Source organism: Salvelinus alpinus, chromosome 20 (assembly GCF_045679555.1).
Source record: "Salvelinus alpinus chromosome 20, SLU_Salpinus.1, whole genome shotgun sequence".
NCBI classification, from domain to species: Eukaryota; Metazoa; Chordata; class Actinopteri; order Salmoniformes; family Salmonidae; genus Salvelinus; species Salvelinus alpinus.
Window position 1 is genome coordinate 22,984,645 of NC_092105.1, and position 18,114 is coordinate 23,002,758.

At 45.3% G+C, this 18,114-nt stretch overlaps 1 protein-coding gene across 2 annotated transcripts in view; it reads left to right on the forward strand.

Annotated features, from left to right (window-relative positions):
* The window catches only part of LOC139546506 (mannosyl-oligosaccharide 1,2-alpha-mannosidase IB), a 119,951-nt gene that overhangs the window by 46,785 nt on the left and 55,052 nt on the right, over positions 1–18,114 (forward strand). For both annotated transcript variants that reach the window (XM_071354953.1, XM_071354954.1), the window contains exon 5: positions 9,758–9,854. In XM_071354953.1, the coding sequence (XP_071211054.1) occupies positions 9,758–9,854 (97 nt within the window). The remainder of the gene's footprint in view (positions 1–9,757; positions 9,855–18,114) is intronic.

An 18,114-nucleotide genomic window follows, 5' to 3' on the forward strand; every position in this document is an offset into this window, starting at 1 on the left:
AGCATATGCCCAGTATAGGGAGTGAGAAAGAAGAGGCGAGGGAGGGGGCATAGTAGTGCACACGGAAGTACTCAGGGTCAGAGAGACTGGGAGAGAGAGGCAGAATACCAGTTAATATTATCCCAAAGAACAGTCACAGCAAGGTCAGGAGAATGTGCCAGAGGGAATGGGCCCAGTCAGTTTTCATTTGAAGGCAAAAGCTTCTCAACAAAGTGGTGACTCTCTAATATTGTACTACTACCCAAACTTGTTCACCTGACTGCCCTGTTTACTGGCTGTGATTGCTATTCTGACAGGGGTGTAATTCCTGAACCCACCTCTTGTTGTGCTTCCACATTCATTCATTGTGACTGGGTCTGAAACCACGATGAGTGTTCTAGGTGGCTATATCGGTGTGAGAGCACCATATGTTACAATGGAGCAGCAGCTGTATTATCTTATTTGTTAGGACCCGATGCTAAGAGCTGTTTAAGGGACCTATCTGAGCTACTTTACTGTCTCCTTTTAAAATCAATTTGTCACCCTGGGTGTCATGAATGTATTTACAGTGGAGCGCAGATCTGTCACATTTTCACGGCCATTGTGTATCTTGTGAAGGGCCGTCCTTTAGAGCAGATAGGATCCGTTCGAGGGGGGAGGATGTAGGGAGGTTTATAAATCAGGGTGACTCGAGGTTATCCAGGGCAGCACAATCATAACTCCAGATGCAGTTTCCCAAACCTCCAAAGCACTGCAGCTCCCCTCGCCTCTCAAGCGAAGCTGATTTTTAAACAATGGCAGTAGCCTAGAAGAAATGGTCCTGCTCCCGCAGCAGCACTGTGACTCCCATGGATTTATGAATATTTGGCATCAGGTGTGACTTACAGGGCGGTGGTGGGGGGTAGCTTCTGCTGTATGAATCACCTGGTGCTGATGGTTGAGGGCAGGCTGTGTCCTGACAGACCCGGGCGGGATGCGGGACATAGGTGCCTGGTGGGCCAGAGTTTGGCTGTCATTGTGAAGGTCAGAGCAGAGCTCCTAGTGGGCAATGTTTCCCAGAACGGGAGACAGGAAGGCAGAGAGAGCACTGGCCAGCCGCACTGCGGACCTCTCAATTTATAGGCTGTCCACCCACGTCCCTGTCCTCCTCCCCTGGCCTGAGTTATGCAGGAACAGGAAATAGTCCAGTAAACAACCGCTTCTGGTCTAACCTGTGGGTGGGGGTGCAACTCAGATTGTTAGACATCATTCAACTGGATCAAGGTAGGTCCTGTTCAGTCACACTGAGTCATACCCCCATCACCCTATCTATATCTGCTCTTGTTTCCATCTGTCTTGCTTTTGCATTCCCCCCTCTTTCTATCCTTCTTCCTCTGCTTTATCTGCTTGGATACTCTTTCTGTAGTGCTCTTTTTGCGTGCTTCTCACTTTCGGTCTACCTCATCTCTCGCTTCCCTCTTTCTGTGCTTTGCGCCAGTCCTGGCCTTGCTTCTCCAAGAAGTGGTCCAAGAGAAGTGATTTACTCTAAAAGGATGTCACCCTCAAGGTTCTCTGCAATGTTGCGCTGTGGAAAAGTGATCAGCCGGGGAAATAATGTCTTCATGCAACGCGCCCAAGAGCTCAGCCCACAACAGGTAAAACATCAGATATTTAGAACAAAAGTCATATTACCAGAGCTCTCCGACTTGAAATGACAAGGTGACGTGTCCTTTAAGGCACAGATGATGAAATCCACCTTTCCTTCCACATCAGTGTGTACATATATATCAGAACTGGTTATGAATCTGTCAGACATTCTCCAAAAATCTTAATAGAAAAATCAGCTGTTTTCATCAGCTCGAAGAGCTGGATAGATATACACTTCTCAGTGATGATGGATGGACAGAGAGGGTGGAGTCCGTTCCAAGCCAAGGTCGACGGTGGCATAGAAGGTGGCGTGATTAATACATCTGCAGAGGTGATATCTGCACCGCTCCATATTAAAATGAGAGATGAGAGCGCCTAATCGTCAATCTGCACTGATACCACATCAGGCCAAATCCTCTCTGGGCAGAGGGAGATGAGCTTATATTAACCTCCTCCTTGGTACTAAAGGCAGACGTTGGTCCACACCGTGATAGATAGTGGGTAGAAATTACTACATAATTATCCTGGTGTGGATATGAACATTGCTTATGTTGACAATGTCAGCGCAAGACCGCATAACCTCTGCTAGACAGACAAAGATAATGATGGTTATTAAATGGATGCTTTTATCCATTGTGACTTAGTTAACACAGGCTATATCCAGTATACACTGAGTGTACCAAACATTAGGATCACCTTCCTAATTTTGAATTGCACCCCGTTTTGCCCTCAGAACAGCCTCAATTTGTCCGTGCATGGACTCCACAAGGTGTCGAAAGCGGTCCACAAGGATGCTGGCCCATGTTGACGCAATACTTCCCACAGTTTTGTCATGTTGGCTGGAAGTCCTTTGGGTGGTGGACCATTCTTGATACACACAGGAAATTGTTGAGTGAAAACCCCAGCAGCGTTACAGTTGTTGACATTCTCAAACCTGTGCGTGTGGCACCTACTACCATACCCTGTTCAAAGGCACTTAAATCTTTTGTCTTGCCCATTCACCCTCTGAATGGCACACATACACAATCCATGTCTCAAGGCTTCAAAATCTTTCTTTAACCAGTCTCCTCCCCTTCATCTACACTGATTGAAGTGAATTTAACAAGTGACATAAGGGATCACAGCTTTCACCTTGTCAGGCAATGTCGTGGAAAGGTCAAGTGTTCCTAATGTTTTGTACACATAGTGTATGTGTCCCTTGTGTGAATCAAACCCACAAACTTGGTGTTGCAAGTTACCATTTTTAAAACCAACATAGCCAGAACCACAAGGTAGGCTGTGAGTTTCTTACACAGTTTGTGTGTTTGTCTTCATAATCTCTGTGGCGCATGGGTTTCAGTTAACAGACACTGAGCACCCCACCGCAAGCTGTCATTTCCCTATGCTCCCCTCACCAAGCCCAGAGTTAGGCAGGCGGGATGGCTGCTAACCGACAAGCAGAACGCCTCCAACAGTCACTGGGAATAAAAGCCAAGAGTAGAGAAGTCCAATGGAGCACAAAATGAACATCAGGAGGATAAGGCAGGCACTGACAGAGGGAGACTGAGGGATCTCGATGTGGTCTGTTTAGCTACTAGACTGTTGGAGGGTGGCACTACCCAGGATATTTTTTATAGTGTGATGGTGGGAGAGATATGGGATGGGGCTAGATAGAAGTTCAATGTTTGAAAAAATTCTAATGTAAAAGGGCAGAACACAAACATAACAAGTTTGATTTTCAATGCCACACATGAGGACGCCAGCGCGATTGATGCCGTTTCTCACGCCAACCGAAGCTTGATTTTGTTTTTTATTAGACGCTTGTTTTATTAGCTGTTTTTCTAAGTTGAAATTGCCATCAAACTGAAAGACTTAATGTGTCGAAATATACATGTAAGATTCCATTGCTGATCACCTGCTAATCTACCTGGCGTTCTCTCCACCTCACTCCACTGTCTACCTGGATCCATCTCTGATGCCTAATTCCCAGGCTGAGCTCTGCTGGGACCGCAATAAATCAACTTGGCATTGGACCTGGACACTACAGCTATCGAGCTAGCTATGTGGATTACAGTTATATCGGCACTTGTGTACCTGTGGGCGAGTTTATCCCCTCCCCACTCCTTGCCAAATATATTTTTCTACTCTGCTTCCATGGCTCTGCAGTATACACTCCCCGAGCGCTGCAAACTTCAAAGCCACAGCCTCTGCAGCGCAGTTTATGCACAAATACAGGACTCGGGTCTTCTGCGCCCCTCGAAAAAATCACGGGTGCGGCCCATAAATGTCTTGCACTGCCATCAGAATGGAATTCCCTCAGTCTGGTCTAACCGAGCTAAAGCCTCCACTCGCCGTCGAGGGGCAAATCTGTCAAACCTGCGCTCTATCCCTCGCTCAAGCGGGAGCCACCCAATCTCCAATAAAACATTTATTGTCAATTACTTTATTTGTGAAAACAGCTTGGACTTCCTATGTTTTAACTGAGACATGGCACAGGAAGGAGGAAAAATGCCTGTTAAACAAAGGTGCTCCCCGGGGCTACACGTACATTGATCAGGCACGTACAGATGGCCGCAGGGAAGGAGCAGCCTGAAAATTACTCTACTTCCCCTTTCTGATTTACACGTCGTTTGAGTGCATTACATTCCACCACAAAGCCTCAGTATCCAAGTCATGTATTACACCCTGACAATATATCCTTCATTAATTCATGACTTTTCTGAACTTTGCCAGTTTCTACCCAAGATGTTGATTTTAACATCCGTGTTGATAACCCACAGTGCCCCCTTGTTGTCTACTTTTGTAACCTCCTGGACTGCCTGAATTTAGAACAGCATGTTGATGTTTCTTCCCACCCACAACCATGGCCATGCATTAGATCTTGTCATCACATACAAGCTTGACATCTCTGACCTCACTGTGCTTTAAATGGGGTGTTACAGAACACAACTGGGAAATGGCCTTGTCCATCCCAAATCCTCCCCCCAAATGGAAAAACATCCGGTCCGTCAACATCCCCTGGAGTCCGTTAGAGGTTGACACAGGAGTGAAAATTCATTCCTGTCTTGTCTTGTTTTTTTTTCTTTCTGAATTGTCCTGATCCCGCAACAGTTCTATAACCCCGTAACTTTCCTTTCTCTTCCTGATAATCACTCCCCTCCCGTGCTCATTTTTGCGTGTAGAAATATGTAGGCTTATTGTGTTTAAGAACTATTGAAATGTATTTCAGTAATGCAACTTGCGACTGTGGTAGTCTTCCCTATTTTAGTTAAATGCACTGTGTAGGCCTAAATCACTCTGGATAAGAGCGTATTCTAAATGACCTAAACGTACAGTGCCTCCAAAGTATTCAGACCCCTTGACTTTTTCCACATTTTGTAACGTTACAGCCTTATTCAAAAATGTATAAAAATAAATACAAATCCCTCATAGATCTACACACAATACCCCAAAATGACAAAGCAAAAACAGGTTTTAGACATTTTTGCAAATGTAGTTAAAATGAAATACGTAAATCACATTTACGTAAGTATTCAGAACCTTTACTCAGTACTTTGTTGAAACACCTTTGGCAGCGATTACAGCCTTGAGTCTTCTTGGGTATGACGCTATAAGCTTGGCACATGTATTTGAAGAGTTTCTCCCATTCTTCTCTTCACATCCTCACAAGTTTTGCCAGGATGGATGGGGAGCGTCGCTGCACAGCTATTTTCAGGTCTCTTGAGATGTTCAAGTCCGGGCTCTGGCTTGGCCACTCAAGGACATTCAGAGACTTGTCCCGAAGCCACTCCTGCGCTGTCTTGGCTGTGTGCTTAGGGTCGTTGTCCTGTTGGAAGGTGAACCTTCGCCCCAGGTCCTGAGTGGCTTCCGTGTCGCCACTGTTAAAAGGCCTGATTTAACATATTGCAAAGATGGTTGTCCTTCTGGAAAGTTCTCCCAACTCCACAGAGGCACACGTGGTCGTGCGGGTGTGTAGTCATGCGTGTGTGTGTGCCGGGTTGTGTAGTCGTGTGTGTGCCGGGGTGTGTAGTCGTGCGTGTTTGTGTAGTCGTGCGTGTTTGGGTGTGTCGTCGGGCGGGTGTGTGTAGTCGTGCGGGTAGTCCTGTGTACGTGTGTGTAGTCGTTTGTGTGTGCGGGCGTGTAGTCCTGTGTGTGCGTGTAGTCCTGTGTGTGCGTGTAGTCGTTTGTGTGTAATTGCGCGGGTACTTCTGGGCGTGTAGTCGCGCATGTTTGTCCTGGTCTGGTCCGGTGGACTCTTTGGCTGGGGTCTTTTGCGGGCGTTCATCTGACACTGCCTGGTATAGGGGTCCTGGATGGCAGGGAGCTCGGCCCCAGTGTTGTACTGGACCGTCCGCACCACCCTCTGTAACACTTTGCAGTCGGATGCCAAGCAGTCATACCAAGTGGTGGTGATGCCAGTGAAGATGCTCTGTGGTGCAGCTGTAGAACTTTTTGAGGAACGAAGGAAACATGCCATATCTTTTCAGCCTCCTGAGGGGGAAGAGGCGTTGTCGTGTCTTCACGACTGTTGGGTGTGTGTACACCATGTTAATTCTTTATTGACATGGACACCGAGGAACTTTAAGCTCTCGACCCGCTCCACTACAGCCAGTCAGACTCCTTGCAGTCCCAAAGACACGCCTAAAAACAATGCGTGCCCAAGCATTCTGCTGTCTCGGCTCCCGGCTTTGGAACGAGCTCCCTCCCCACCTCTGCATGCCCCAGACCACTAGAAATGTTGTTACTTAGGGTATAAATATCAAGTGTCTCACATCGTGTATTTCGAGAGAGGATCAAGTCTCTTAACGCAGCGATGTCCCTGCCCCACTAGTGCTAGTCTGCCATGAGGAACCACTGAGTCCAGGCTGCATCACCACTTATGCTGGGCAGAAGTGAACACAATAGAATAATGCCACACGGCATGTAGAAATTTTGAAATTGCCCATTACTGTTCCCAAAACCAAAACACTACAATGCAAGAAGATACCGGTGGAGGTTAACCTTCCTTGCTAGCGTACAGCAGAAGTCAACATCAATTCACTACCCTAGTACCTTGTTTGTGATAATATGCAAACCATAACGCAAAATATTGCTGAGTACAAAGCTGATTGTCACCAAAAACTGTTTATTCACTTCATCTCCTCCACCTCACGTCTATCCCAGTCAAGATCATCTTTGCTCAAGCCTCAAACCGACTTTGTGTGAATGACGTCAGTGGTCTTAAATAGACAGCGCACACTTTTATAATATAAAACATTGCTTCATCTTTGCAAACTTGACATCTGTGGCATTGTGTTGTGACAAAAGTGCACATTTTAAAGTGGCCTTGTGTAATGATCATGCTCTCTAATCAGCTTCTTGATATGCCACACCTGTCAGGTGGATGGATTATCATGACATAGTGTAAAATGCTCGCTAACAGTGATGTAAACAAATTTGTGCACAAAATATGAGAGAAATAATATTTTGGAATATTTCTGGGATATTTTATTTCAGCTCATGAAACATGGGACCAGCACTTTCAATGTTACGTTTATATTTTTGTTCAGTGTAGTTAGATTTGTTTTTTAAAAAAGAGTCAAATTGATTGTCTAATTGATTAATTTAATGCATACATAAAAAAATGTCAAAGGAACTCAAAAGATCTGTCTGGATGAAGTGCCATTATGTGTCTGTCTGATGGATTCTGGGTGCTAACTCCTTAACTTGGGATAGGGTTAATTATCAGTTATTGAAATATTGAGTGCTTATGTTTAGAGGGTCTACACCAGAAGTTAATGGTTATCTGTAGGAGGAAGGTATATGGTGTGTGCATTTAAGCTTGGAATGTACTGAGTGTAGGGAAAGCGATCACATGTGGTAGGCATTGATAACGGGAGAGAGCCATGGACTAGTGATGAAGGGGGTCGAGGTCAGGTCACTTTAAGGGAGAAAAAAGTTTATGGCCGTATCACTTAGTTTCCTGCCTAGCAGTAAAGATACAATGTTTGTTCAGATGTGTAGGCGGAGACCGCATAGGAGAAAGGGTTAAATATCAGTGCTTGTGTGAACAATGTCTGTCTAATGCAGCTGTATTAATCCTCTGGGAAGAATAAACTTGGCTGAGTTTTTACTCTGAAAATTAGAATCTAACAGCTAATACGCCTTTTTTTGCCGTGTTATCAATTTGGTATCAAGTATTGTGATTCTTAACCTGGTATCGAATTCAGAATTCTGGTATCGTGACACCACTAGTTAGTAGAAGAGAAGAATCCGCAAATACAAGTTAATTTATTGTGATATTGTTTAAGCCTGATGAGACATAGTTATAGTTTAAACCTTGTCATACTTAACACAGCTGGGAGCATAGCTAGCACTGTATTATTGCAGAGTGCAGAATCTCCCTCTATTTGCTGATGAGCATTATTCCTCTCGCTCATGTTGTGATTTGTAAATCCCTCAGTACTCCCATGGTCTCCGTGAAGAAGTTGAGGCATAGCTAAGCTGGTGAAGAATGTGGACGTGTGAGAGCTGAAACCAGACAGAAACGGAGCCAACCAAAACCCTATCAAATATAAATACTTGCCATGCCACATGAGTTAACACATTATTCTCCTGGCCTGCATCCTAAATGGCTTTACGGTGCACTACTTTTGACCTGGGCTCATAGGGTCCACTATATAGGAAATAGGGAGCCGTATCTGTATGTCTTCAGTGAACCTGACATTCAATATGTGCTCAGGGAGGTAACCTAACCTGTAGGCGCAACGTCTGTTGGAACGTACCATACATTCACACATGAAGGGAGAATCTTTCATTGGCTATTGAATTTTAGATCCGACTCCGTACTACAGAAGTGACGACAGTCAATTTATTGACTGGGATTTTAGGCTTTGAAGTGAGTGTCATGTTCATGAAATGTCCCATCAGTGTAGAATTTGAATATTCTGTTTTTGTACGTCCTATATTCCTCAACATATGGGCCAATCATAATTTGATAAACCGGCCAATTGGACATCTACCTGGTCGTTGGGAGCCAATGGTTAAGTGGCTTTGTCCTGGTGTGTAAATGTAATTTATAATCTCCTGCATGTGGAGACTGCGTGCGTCATGGAACGTCACCAAGCCAAGAACACAAAACTCCCGGTTTTATTGGCTTGGCTCCCTCCCTCGCCCTGGTCTTGCTGTGAGGAGAGCTGGCTATGGCTCGTACAGGAGGAAAAGCTGTCCTGGTTTTTAGACTGCTGCCATGACCGGCAGACAGAGAAGGACCAGGTGACGAAATGCTCTCCTCTGGGATAGCTGATCCCATCAGACTAGGGTGATGATTAATAAGACAAAGGGAAATTGGAAGTAGTGAGAATGCAGTAGAGCTTTGGGAAAGCGTGACTCTCTGCCAGTCAGTAGTGTTGTCCTCACAGTTTCCCTTAGTGATGCTGACGAGAGATGCACATCCGTCTCCCATGTCAAATCTTCTCTCACGATTCTGTCTCTTTCGCTCTTATCCTGCTCGCCCTCTTTATTCTCTGTTTATTCTCAGTCCAGCTCTTACGGCTCCTCTTTTAAAGGTCATGTTAAGAATAAAGCAGTGTTTTTATCCACAAACGTTTAGTCAGTGCCTCCAGACAGCCAAGGAAAACAACGCTTAGAGAGAGAAGGAGCCCCACGGCTACAATTTAACAATGTCTGAAGAGGAGTTACACGGCACGCATAACACACATGCACACACACACGCACAGTGTCGTGTCCTGTCCACCCAGCCTTGTGGTGAGGGACCTGCTGGGCAGTGACCTAGCAACCGAGTGACAGAACAACAGACAGGGTTAAGGCCACACCAGGGGCTGGGGCTCGGGGGGGGGGGGGGGGGGGGATTGAGTGGAGGTGGGGGCACTGGCTGAAGGGGCACAGGAATGTCTCTCTTATTAGCATCATTGCCCAGAACAAAGGGCTAGGTATTGTGCCGCCCTCTCTCCTGGCGAGGCTGCAATGATGGTGAAAAAAAGCTAAAGGATTGTGTGTGTGCATGCTAATCTGTGTTTTTTTTTGTTCTGAGTCATTTATTTGACTGTGATAAGCCTGTTGGAATGGTCTCTTCAACTGGTGGTATTAACTCCACTCCATAGTTCAAGATGGGTTACTGTTTTTGTGTACCAGATGTTTTGTCTAAAGCAGGCTGCTCGTGTGTATGTTGTAGATGATGAAGCATGCGTGGGACAGCTACAGACAGTACGGATGGGGACACAACGAGCTGAAACCTCTCGCCAAGAAAGGACATTCCACCAATATCTTTGGTAAGTGTCATGTCGCTATTCACTACTACACGTACAGTACACACACACATTCACATTTCCTGTCCTTATACTCTGGTGTTTGGATGCATCATCCATGACCAGTGGGTCCCACCAAACCCAGTTTCTCACTCCACCAGTTTCTGCTTGAGTTGTTGCTGCTGTTAATGTTCAGCTCTGCAGCTACCTACTGCGGTAAAGTAGATCAGACAACTGCGGCAAAAAATGTGCGTGTGTACTGTGTATGTATGTATGTGTGAGCGCACTCATGCGGGTTCTGTGTGGAAAGTTTTAATATTCAGTGGAGTCAAATTGTTTATAAGCTCTTGTGGTATTTGATGAGCTGCTGTTAAATGGTAGATGAGCTGCAGTAATGTGGTCTGTCTCCTGGTTCTCTGAATTCCTAAATTCCTGTGAAATTCCTTCTATGCTCGCTTTGAGGCAAGCAACACTGAACCATGCATGAGAGAAGCAGCTGTTCCAGACGACTGTGATCTCGCTTTCCATAGCCGATGTGAGTAAGACCTTTAAACAGGGTAGATGAACAGATGGCAAAGGGGGATACCTAGTCAGTTGTACAACTGAAATGTGCCTTCGTGTTTAACCCAACCCCTCTGAATCATTGATGACCATGATGAATACGCAAAGCATGCGCTAACCTGCTGGCAGGTGTCTTCACTGACATTTTCAACCTGTCCCTGACCCAGTCTGTAATACCTACATGTTTCAAGCAGACCATATTCCCTGTGACAAAGAACAACAAGGTAACCTGTCTAAATCTCCCCATAGCACTCACATCTGTAGCCATGAAATGTTTGAAAGACTGGTCATGGCTCACATCAACACCATCGTAGACACCCTGGAACCACTCCAATTCTCATACCGCCCCAACAGATCCACAGATGATGCAAACTCTATTGCACTCCACACTGCCCTCTCCCACCTGAACAAGAGGAACATGTGAAAATGCTGTTCATTGACTATACCTCAGCGTTCAACACCATAGTGCCCTCAAAGCTCATCACTAAGCTAAGGATCCTGGGACTAAACACCTTCCTCTGCAACTGGATCCTGATGGGCCACCCCCAGGTGGTGAGGGTAGGCAACACATCCGCTATGCTGACCCTTAACACAGGGGTCTCTCAGCGGTGTGTGTTTATTCCCCTCTTGTACTCCCTGTTCACTCACGACTCCAACAGCCATCATTACGTTTGCTGATGACACACGGGTTGAGAGTTTAAATTTCCTGTGTCCACATCACTAAGAGATTATCATGATCCACACACACCAACACAGTCGTTAAGAAAGCACGGCAACGCCTCTACTCCTCAGGAGGCTGAAAAGATTTGGCATGTGCCCTCAGATCCTCAAATGTCTATAGCTGCACCATTTGAGAGCATCTTGACTGGCAGCATCACCACTTGGTATGGCAACTGCTTGGTATCCGACCGCAAGGTGCTACAGAGGGTAGTGTGTACAGCCCAGTACATCACTGGAGTTAAGCTCTCTGCCATCCAGGACCTCTCTAGTATGCGGTGTCAGAGGAAGGCCCTAAAAATTGTCACTTCAGCCACCCAAGTCATAGACTGCTTGCTCTTCTGCCGCACGGCAAGTGGTACCGATGCACCAAGTCTGGAACCAACAGGACCCTGAACAGCTTCTATCCCCCAAGCCATGAGACTGATAAATAGTTAGTCTGGGTAGCTATGGGTTAAAGACCCTGAACAGTCATTCTGAAAACTACTTCTTCTCTCATGGCTAACTACCAGCAAGTTTGAAAAGACCGGCTGAGTCGCCTGGACTGACAGCTCTTTGGAATGCCTATGTCAAGCAACTTGGATGCAGTGCTGCAGTAAAATCATCTCAATGAAATTTGGTGATTCACAAAGCAACTCTAACAACATTGAAATTGCATCAATGAAATTAATTCATTTTTATACATCTCCCGTTTGGCATGTCTCTTGTGATGCAGTTCAATGCAGCGCTGACGCATGTTGACTTGACAACTGCGTCAGATTTCAATGCCCCCCGCCTTTGTTCCATGCTAGCTGAGGACCTAGCTAGACAGTAACTAACACCAGACACAGATGAAAGGGGAAAGAAGTATTTTTGACATAGATTAATTAGGTAAACTTGTAATTATATTTGCTGACACCCTACGGTAAAATCTTGACAACAGTAGAGTAGCTATAAACCACTGCCCTCTGCAAATACACCTTCTCCGATGTTGGTAACAAGGCAGTACTTATTTAAATTAGGTAAGAGAATATGTTACCATTGGTGTATTAATCCCCTAGAGTCGATTGACGCACCGGTGCATCAATATAACTAACATAATACAAAAGTTTGTAAAAAAAAAAAAAAAAAGAAATTTAAACATTAGTTTAAGCTAGAGAGCTGTTTTTTTGCATTGGATATCTCTCAATCCACCGCTGTCGCACTTCTGCATCTGCGGTGCAAGGTGGCAGAGCTAGAGTGGTGTTTGTCAGACCATGAGACATCCCGCAAATCGGTCTCCTCACAAACATCTGTGGCGTCCGAATGGTTTGACCTACAAACTATTATGACCACTCTGTGTCCCACCTTTCTATATTCTATTACTTTGGTGGCTGGAGTCTTTGACATTTTTTAGGGCCTCATCAATCTATACACAATACCACATAATGAGAAAGCGAAAACAGGTATTAAAAATAAAATATTTACCTAAGTACTCAGACCCTTTGCTATGAGACTCGAAATTGAGCTCAGGTGCATCCTGTTTCCATTGATCATCCTTAATGTTTCTACAACTTGATTTGAGTCCACCTGTGGTAAATTAATTTGATTGGACATGATTTGGAAAGGCACACACTATAAAGTCCCACAGTTGACAGTGCATGTCAATTTAAAAACCAAGCAATGAGGTCGAATGAATTATCTGGAGAGCTTTGAGACAGGATTGTGTCGAGGCACAGATCTGGGAAAGGGTACCAAAACATTTCTTCAGAATTAAAGGTCCCCAAGAACACAGTGGCCTCATTCTTAAATGGATGAAGTTTGGAACCACTTCTTACTAGAGCTGTCCGCCCAGCCAAACTGAGCAATCGGGGGAGAAGGGCCTTGGTCAGGGAGGTGACCAAGAACCAGATGGTCACTCTGACAGAGCTCCAGAGTTCCTCTGTGGAGATGGTTGTCGTTCTGGAAGGTTCATCCATCTCTGCAATACCACCAAATCACCCCTTCATGGTAGTGGCCAGAAGGAAGCCACTCCTCGGTAAAAGGCACATGACAGCCCGCTTGGAGTTTGCCAAAAGGCACCTAAGATTATCTGGTCTGATGAAACAAAGATTGAACTCTTTGGCCTACATCCCAAGTGTCACGTCTGGAGGAAACCTGGCACCATCCCTACGGTGAAGCATGGTGGTGATGGCAGCATCATGCTGTGGGGTTGTTTTTCAGCGGCAGGGACTGGGAGACTAGTCAGGATCGAGGTAAAGATGAACGGAGAAAAGTACCGATATCCTTGATGAGAACCTGCTCAGGACCTCAGACTGGGGCGAAGGTTCACCTTGAACCCGATCAAACATCTCTGGAGTGACCTAAAAATAGCTGTGCAGCAACTCTCCCCATCCATCCTGACAGAACATGAGCGATCTGCCGAGAAGAATGGGACAAACTACAGGTGTGCCAAGATTGTAGCGTCATATCCAAGCAGACTCTAGGTTGTAATCGCTGCCAAAAGTGCTTCCCGAGTGGAGCAGCGGTCTAAGGCACTGCATCTCAGTGCAAGAGGCATCACTACAGTCCCTGGTTTGATTCCAGGTTGTATCACATCAGCCGTGATTGGGAGTCCCATAGGGCGGTGCACAATTGGCCCAGCGTTGTACAGGTAGGGTGTCATTGTAAATAAGAATTTGTTCTTAACTGACCTGCCTAGTTAAATAAAGGTTGTATTTAACTTTTTTGTTAAGTACTGAGTAAAGGGTCTGAATACTTAAGTAAATTATATTTAATTTATATTTTTTATAAATTACAAACATTTTAAGCCGGTTTTTGCTTTGTCATTATGGGGTATTGTGTGTAGATTTTTAGAGTAAGGATGCAACGTAACAAAATGTGGAAAAAGTCAAGGGGTCTGAATATTTTCAGAAAGCACTGTATATGTATACAATGACCTCGTACCCTTGCACGTCAACTTGGTACTGGTACCCCGTGTATATAGCCAAGTTATCATTACTCATTGTGGATTTATTCCACGTGTTATTTTTCTATTTCAATGTATTTATTTTTTTGCTCTCAAGGCGTTTGAATACTTTCCCAATGCACTGTATGCTAACGTGGGATGAGGTCCAGCAGCAGAACTGCAGTCCTCGGACTATGGTCCTATGACACACAACCAGGACGCCTTCAGCAGGACAGTATGGGCAGGTTTCCCGGACACAAGGTTATTCCTAGACTAAAAAGCTATTTCAACAGAAATTCTCCACTTGAACATGCTTTTTAGTCCAAGACTATGATTAATCTTTGTCTTGGAAACCGGCCCTAGACAGTCCTGTATATAGTCTTTCTGTGGGCATAGTTCTTACCTTGTGGTGGATGATGTAGTTGAACCTACCTGTGGTTGGCTAACTGACTGCTTTTAGGAGCAGTGTCATTTCTCTGTGGTCAGTCCATAGTCATATCCCTCACTGTCTGGCCCACTCACATAACGGGATCATAGTCTCTGTCAGTCCCATTGACCTGAGCATGGATTCAGTTGGAAAGTGTTTGACCTGTAATTGTGGTCATCCATCTGTCACAGAGAGAAGAGCAGCGAAAGAGGGTCGTTCTGTTTACTGTGGATGGGTGGAGAGCAGACTGACAAGGCTCTGATCTTTAAACACACTGACGGACTCTCTGGTGTTTACAGGAAACTGCCCTCTGGGGAGCACAGGGTCGGGTTACATTGATCCGCACTGTAAACTGGACTGAAAGCCACACCACTGGCCTAGCAGTCCCACGGCAGGGCCAGGCCAGGCAGACAATACACACAATGTCAATAACCACCTCAGGTTTATCAACATTAACGGCATTGATGTGGTCAGATAAAGATATGTTATTTTTTTAATAAAGTGACGTTTATGGTGACATTTGACTCCAATTGGATTGGGAGTGTTTTCAGTGCACTTAGGATCTCCTAGCTCATCTATGCAGTCCTTATGTAGTGTTTTTGTAAAAGCGTGTCTGCTTGCATTGCCTGGATGTTGATGGTTCTATGACCAAGCCCAGGAGATCCCACTCCTGAGGATATTATGCAACCAGGGCTGGATCTCATTCCAATAAGTTGCTCCCTCAAGAACGGTACTATTGGTAAGCACTGTCTAAAGGCCTGCTGAATTGTGGGATAGGATGAGAAATGAGACATGATATGGACACCTGCCTGTCCTTCCTACAACCCCAGACAGCATAGCAGGGCTCACTTTGTATTACCCTCACACAGTAGAATCCAGGTTGTCTTCCAGAAAGGATCTCTCCCTCCAGCCCCACCCTCTGGCTCCCTACTCTGCTCAGCTCAGAGAGCAGTTGCCATAGTGATTAAAGGGGCAGCTGAGTTCAGGTTTGTTTGGACGCCTGGTCTTCCCCAGAGAGGCAGAGGCGAAGCGACAGGAATAACTGGGCCCAAAATCTGTCTTCTCCAGCAGGTTGCGTTTGTTTTTCGCTCACCAAGCAAGGAATCTTTGTATGGAGGTCAATGAGCAAGTGTCGAATTTGGTTAACAAAAAAATCGGATGGCTTATTTGCTCAAATAGAAGTTTTGTAATGCTTACGAGTGCACTGATATAAATAGGACACGTGACATCCCAGCAAGTTTGAGAATAAACACTTATGTTGGAGTTGTGCCCGTTATTACACTCGTTTCTGCCCTCCCATTGCCTAGAATGGTCCCACCTGATCTTGCCTCTTCCTGACTGCCTTCCATTTTTTAAAGAAATGTGTTTTCATTGTTAGAGCGGCCAATGAAGTATCTGGTCAATGTAATGGATTATCTGTGTCTTCCCTCAGACCCCAATATGCAGATTAAACAGGCTTTGAGCCCCAGGCCTGCTAATCAATTGACACTCTACTGACCTGCTAGCCTTCAGTGCTTTGTTTCTCTGTAATACACTACAAACCTGCTAGCCTAGCTGTTAGCACTTTGCTTTCCACTCAACAGTCCTGCAGGGGAGGATGAGTGAATTGATTAGGTAATAAGATTAGTTATTACAGATTTATTAGATAATAGGATCATACATTTGGAGCCATCCCGTGGTCGATAGCTCCTCTTCCTTCCTCAGTTTGCAGGTCGTTAGTTAGTTAGTCAGTTGGTTGTTTTTTAGCATGTAGGTCATGTCTTCATATGGTCGTTTCCCAGGGCAGAATAGCACATTGGAGCATTCTGGGAAGGGCTGTGAAATGGCGCCATGGCAACACGCCCGTGGGAGAGTTCTGATTAACGCACGTTGGGCGGAGGAGAGGAGATGTGGAGAAACCTAGCAGTGGATGTCTGATAATGGGATGAAGAACCAAATAGGATCATTCAGAACCCAGATGTCTGAGACTCACTGAGAGAGTACACATACCATCTCTGTCCAGAGGGTAGGGTGAGGAGAGAACAGGGGGAAAAAGAGGGATAGAGAAGAGGGAGGTGCTGAGTTAAAGGAGTCGAGGGAGATGGAGAGAAACATGAAGGGGAAGATGAGGAGAGAGCAATGTGGAGGGAATATGCAGCCATATGAGGCTGGAGGAGAGGGAGGTGTGTATGTCAGTTTGTGTTCACTGGTGACAAGATCAGAGTAGAAATCACAAGTGGTAATGTATGGAACACCTCTGGAAAATACACAGGGATGGTTCATAAGAAGCAACCTGAGAAAATAATGCACTCCAGTTAGGTCCAAAGCAAGGATGGTTGAGGGAGGGATCACAGAGCAACATAGGATGTAATACCACTTTGGCGTTCTAAATGATTCCTTCAGTGGCTCTAAACATGAGCAGCTATAGAAAGCAGTGTTTTTGTAGGCATTAACTACGCAATGGCTCATTCAAAGCCAATGGGGAAATAAATGTATCTGTATTTAAATAAATGCCAAAAAGGTCTGTGGTAAACACAGGCTTAGGAGGTTTGATACGTTTTGTTCTATGAGATCATCTTCATCAGCTAATTTCACTTTTTGTGAATTTTAAAGCATTTTATCTCATTGAACAAAACATGTAAGATCTCCTAAGCCTGTGTTTACCTCAGACCTTATTTTCGGCGTTTATCCCAAAACTCCATATGAATGGCTGAACGAACCAGAGGTAACTCATTTCTGTTTTTTAGGACTACAAGCTGGGGAGCTCTATTATGACAGAGTTGGATTCCTCCAATCACGCCTCGTGGGACGTGGGATTGACAAGACTAAGTCCCTCCCCCAGGGTTATATCCTCATCTCAGCCCCAATATTTATAAGCTCATTACAATATTCCCATTCCCATTAGCCCCCCTGTCGGAGCTCTGATAACATCTCCAATTACACACATACTCTTCTGCTGGTTGTCGAACTGTGCTCCCCGGGTGGCTAATATCCTCCTAATGAACAGTAATTTCCTTGTTGGACGACCGTGTTGGAGAGAGAGCGAGGGAGCATGTCGCTGCTCTTGTGGGAAATGATACAGCAGTGGCGACGTTAGTCTTAAAGCTTCCCAGGCCGGCTGGGCTGGGCTTGTGCTGTGGGATCACTGGGATGGATGCTTTAACTGTGGTAGTGGATGAATCCTGAGTGGGGAGGGATGATGTGGTGGTGATGACTTTATAATGACAGCTGGAGGGGCCAGAGACACTGATTTCAGCTTGAGGAAGTGCGGGAGAAAGAAAGATGAAGAGATGAGGCTCAGCCTGATGAGTCAGGTTAGAGTCAGCCTGTATCTCGTTTTCTCTAAGTGCTGAGAAACTCCCCAGTCAATACCCGACACTGAAATGAGCGAACACCTCCAATAAGCCAGCACAACATTTCTAGTCTCCAGTGTTGGTTTGTTTGCATGTTTATGTGTGTGTTTGTGATATATCTTATCAATCCATATGCATTAGTGCAGCAGTGCACAGTAGTGAGTACTGTGCCAGTAGTAAACACCTCTCTGTTTGGCACATATGTCCTGTACCGTACAGTGTGTTACATGGGCTCTGTCCTTGGTGTAGTCTAAATCCTCCTGGCCCTCAGAGAGGATGTTTAGGGAGGAATTGTTGCATGTCGCCCTGATTTAATAACCAGTTGCTTTATAGTATTTATTT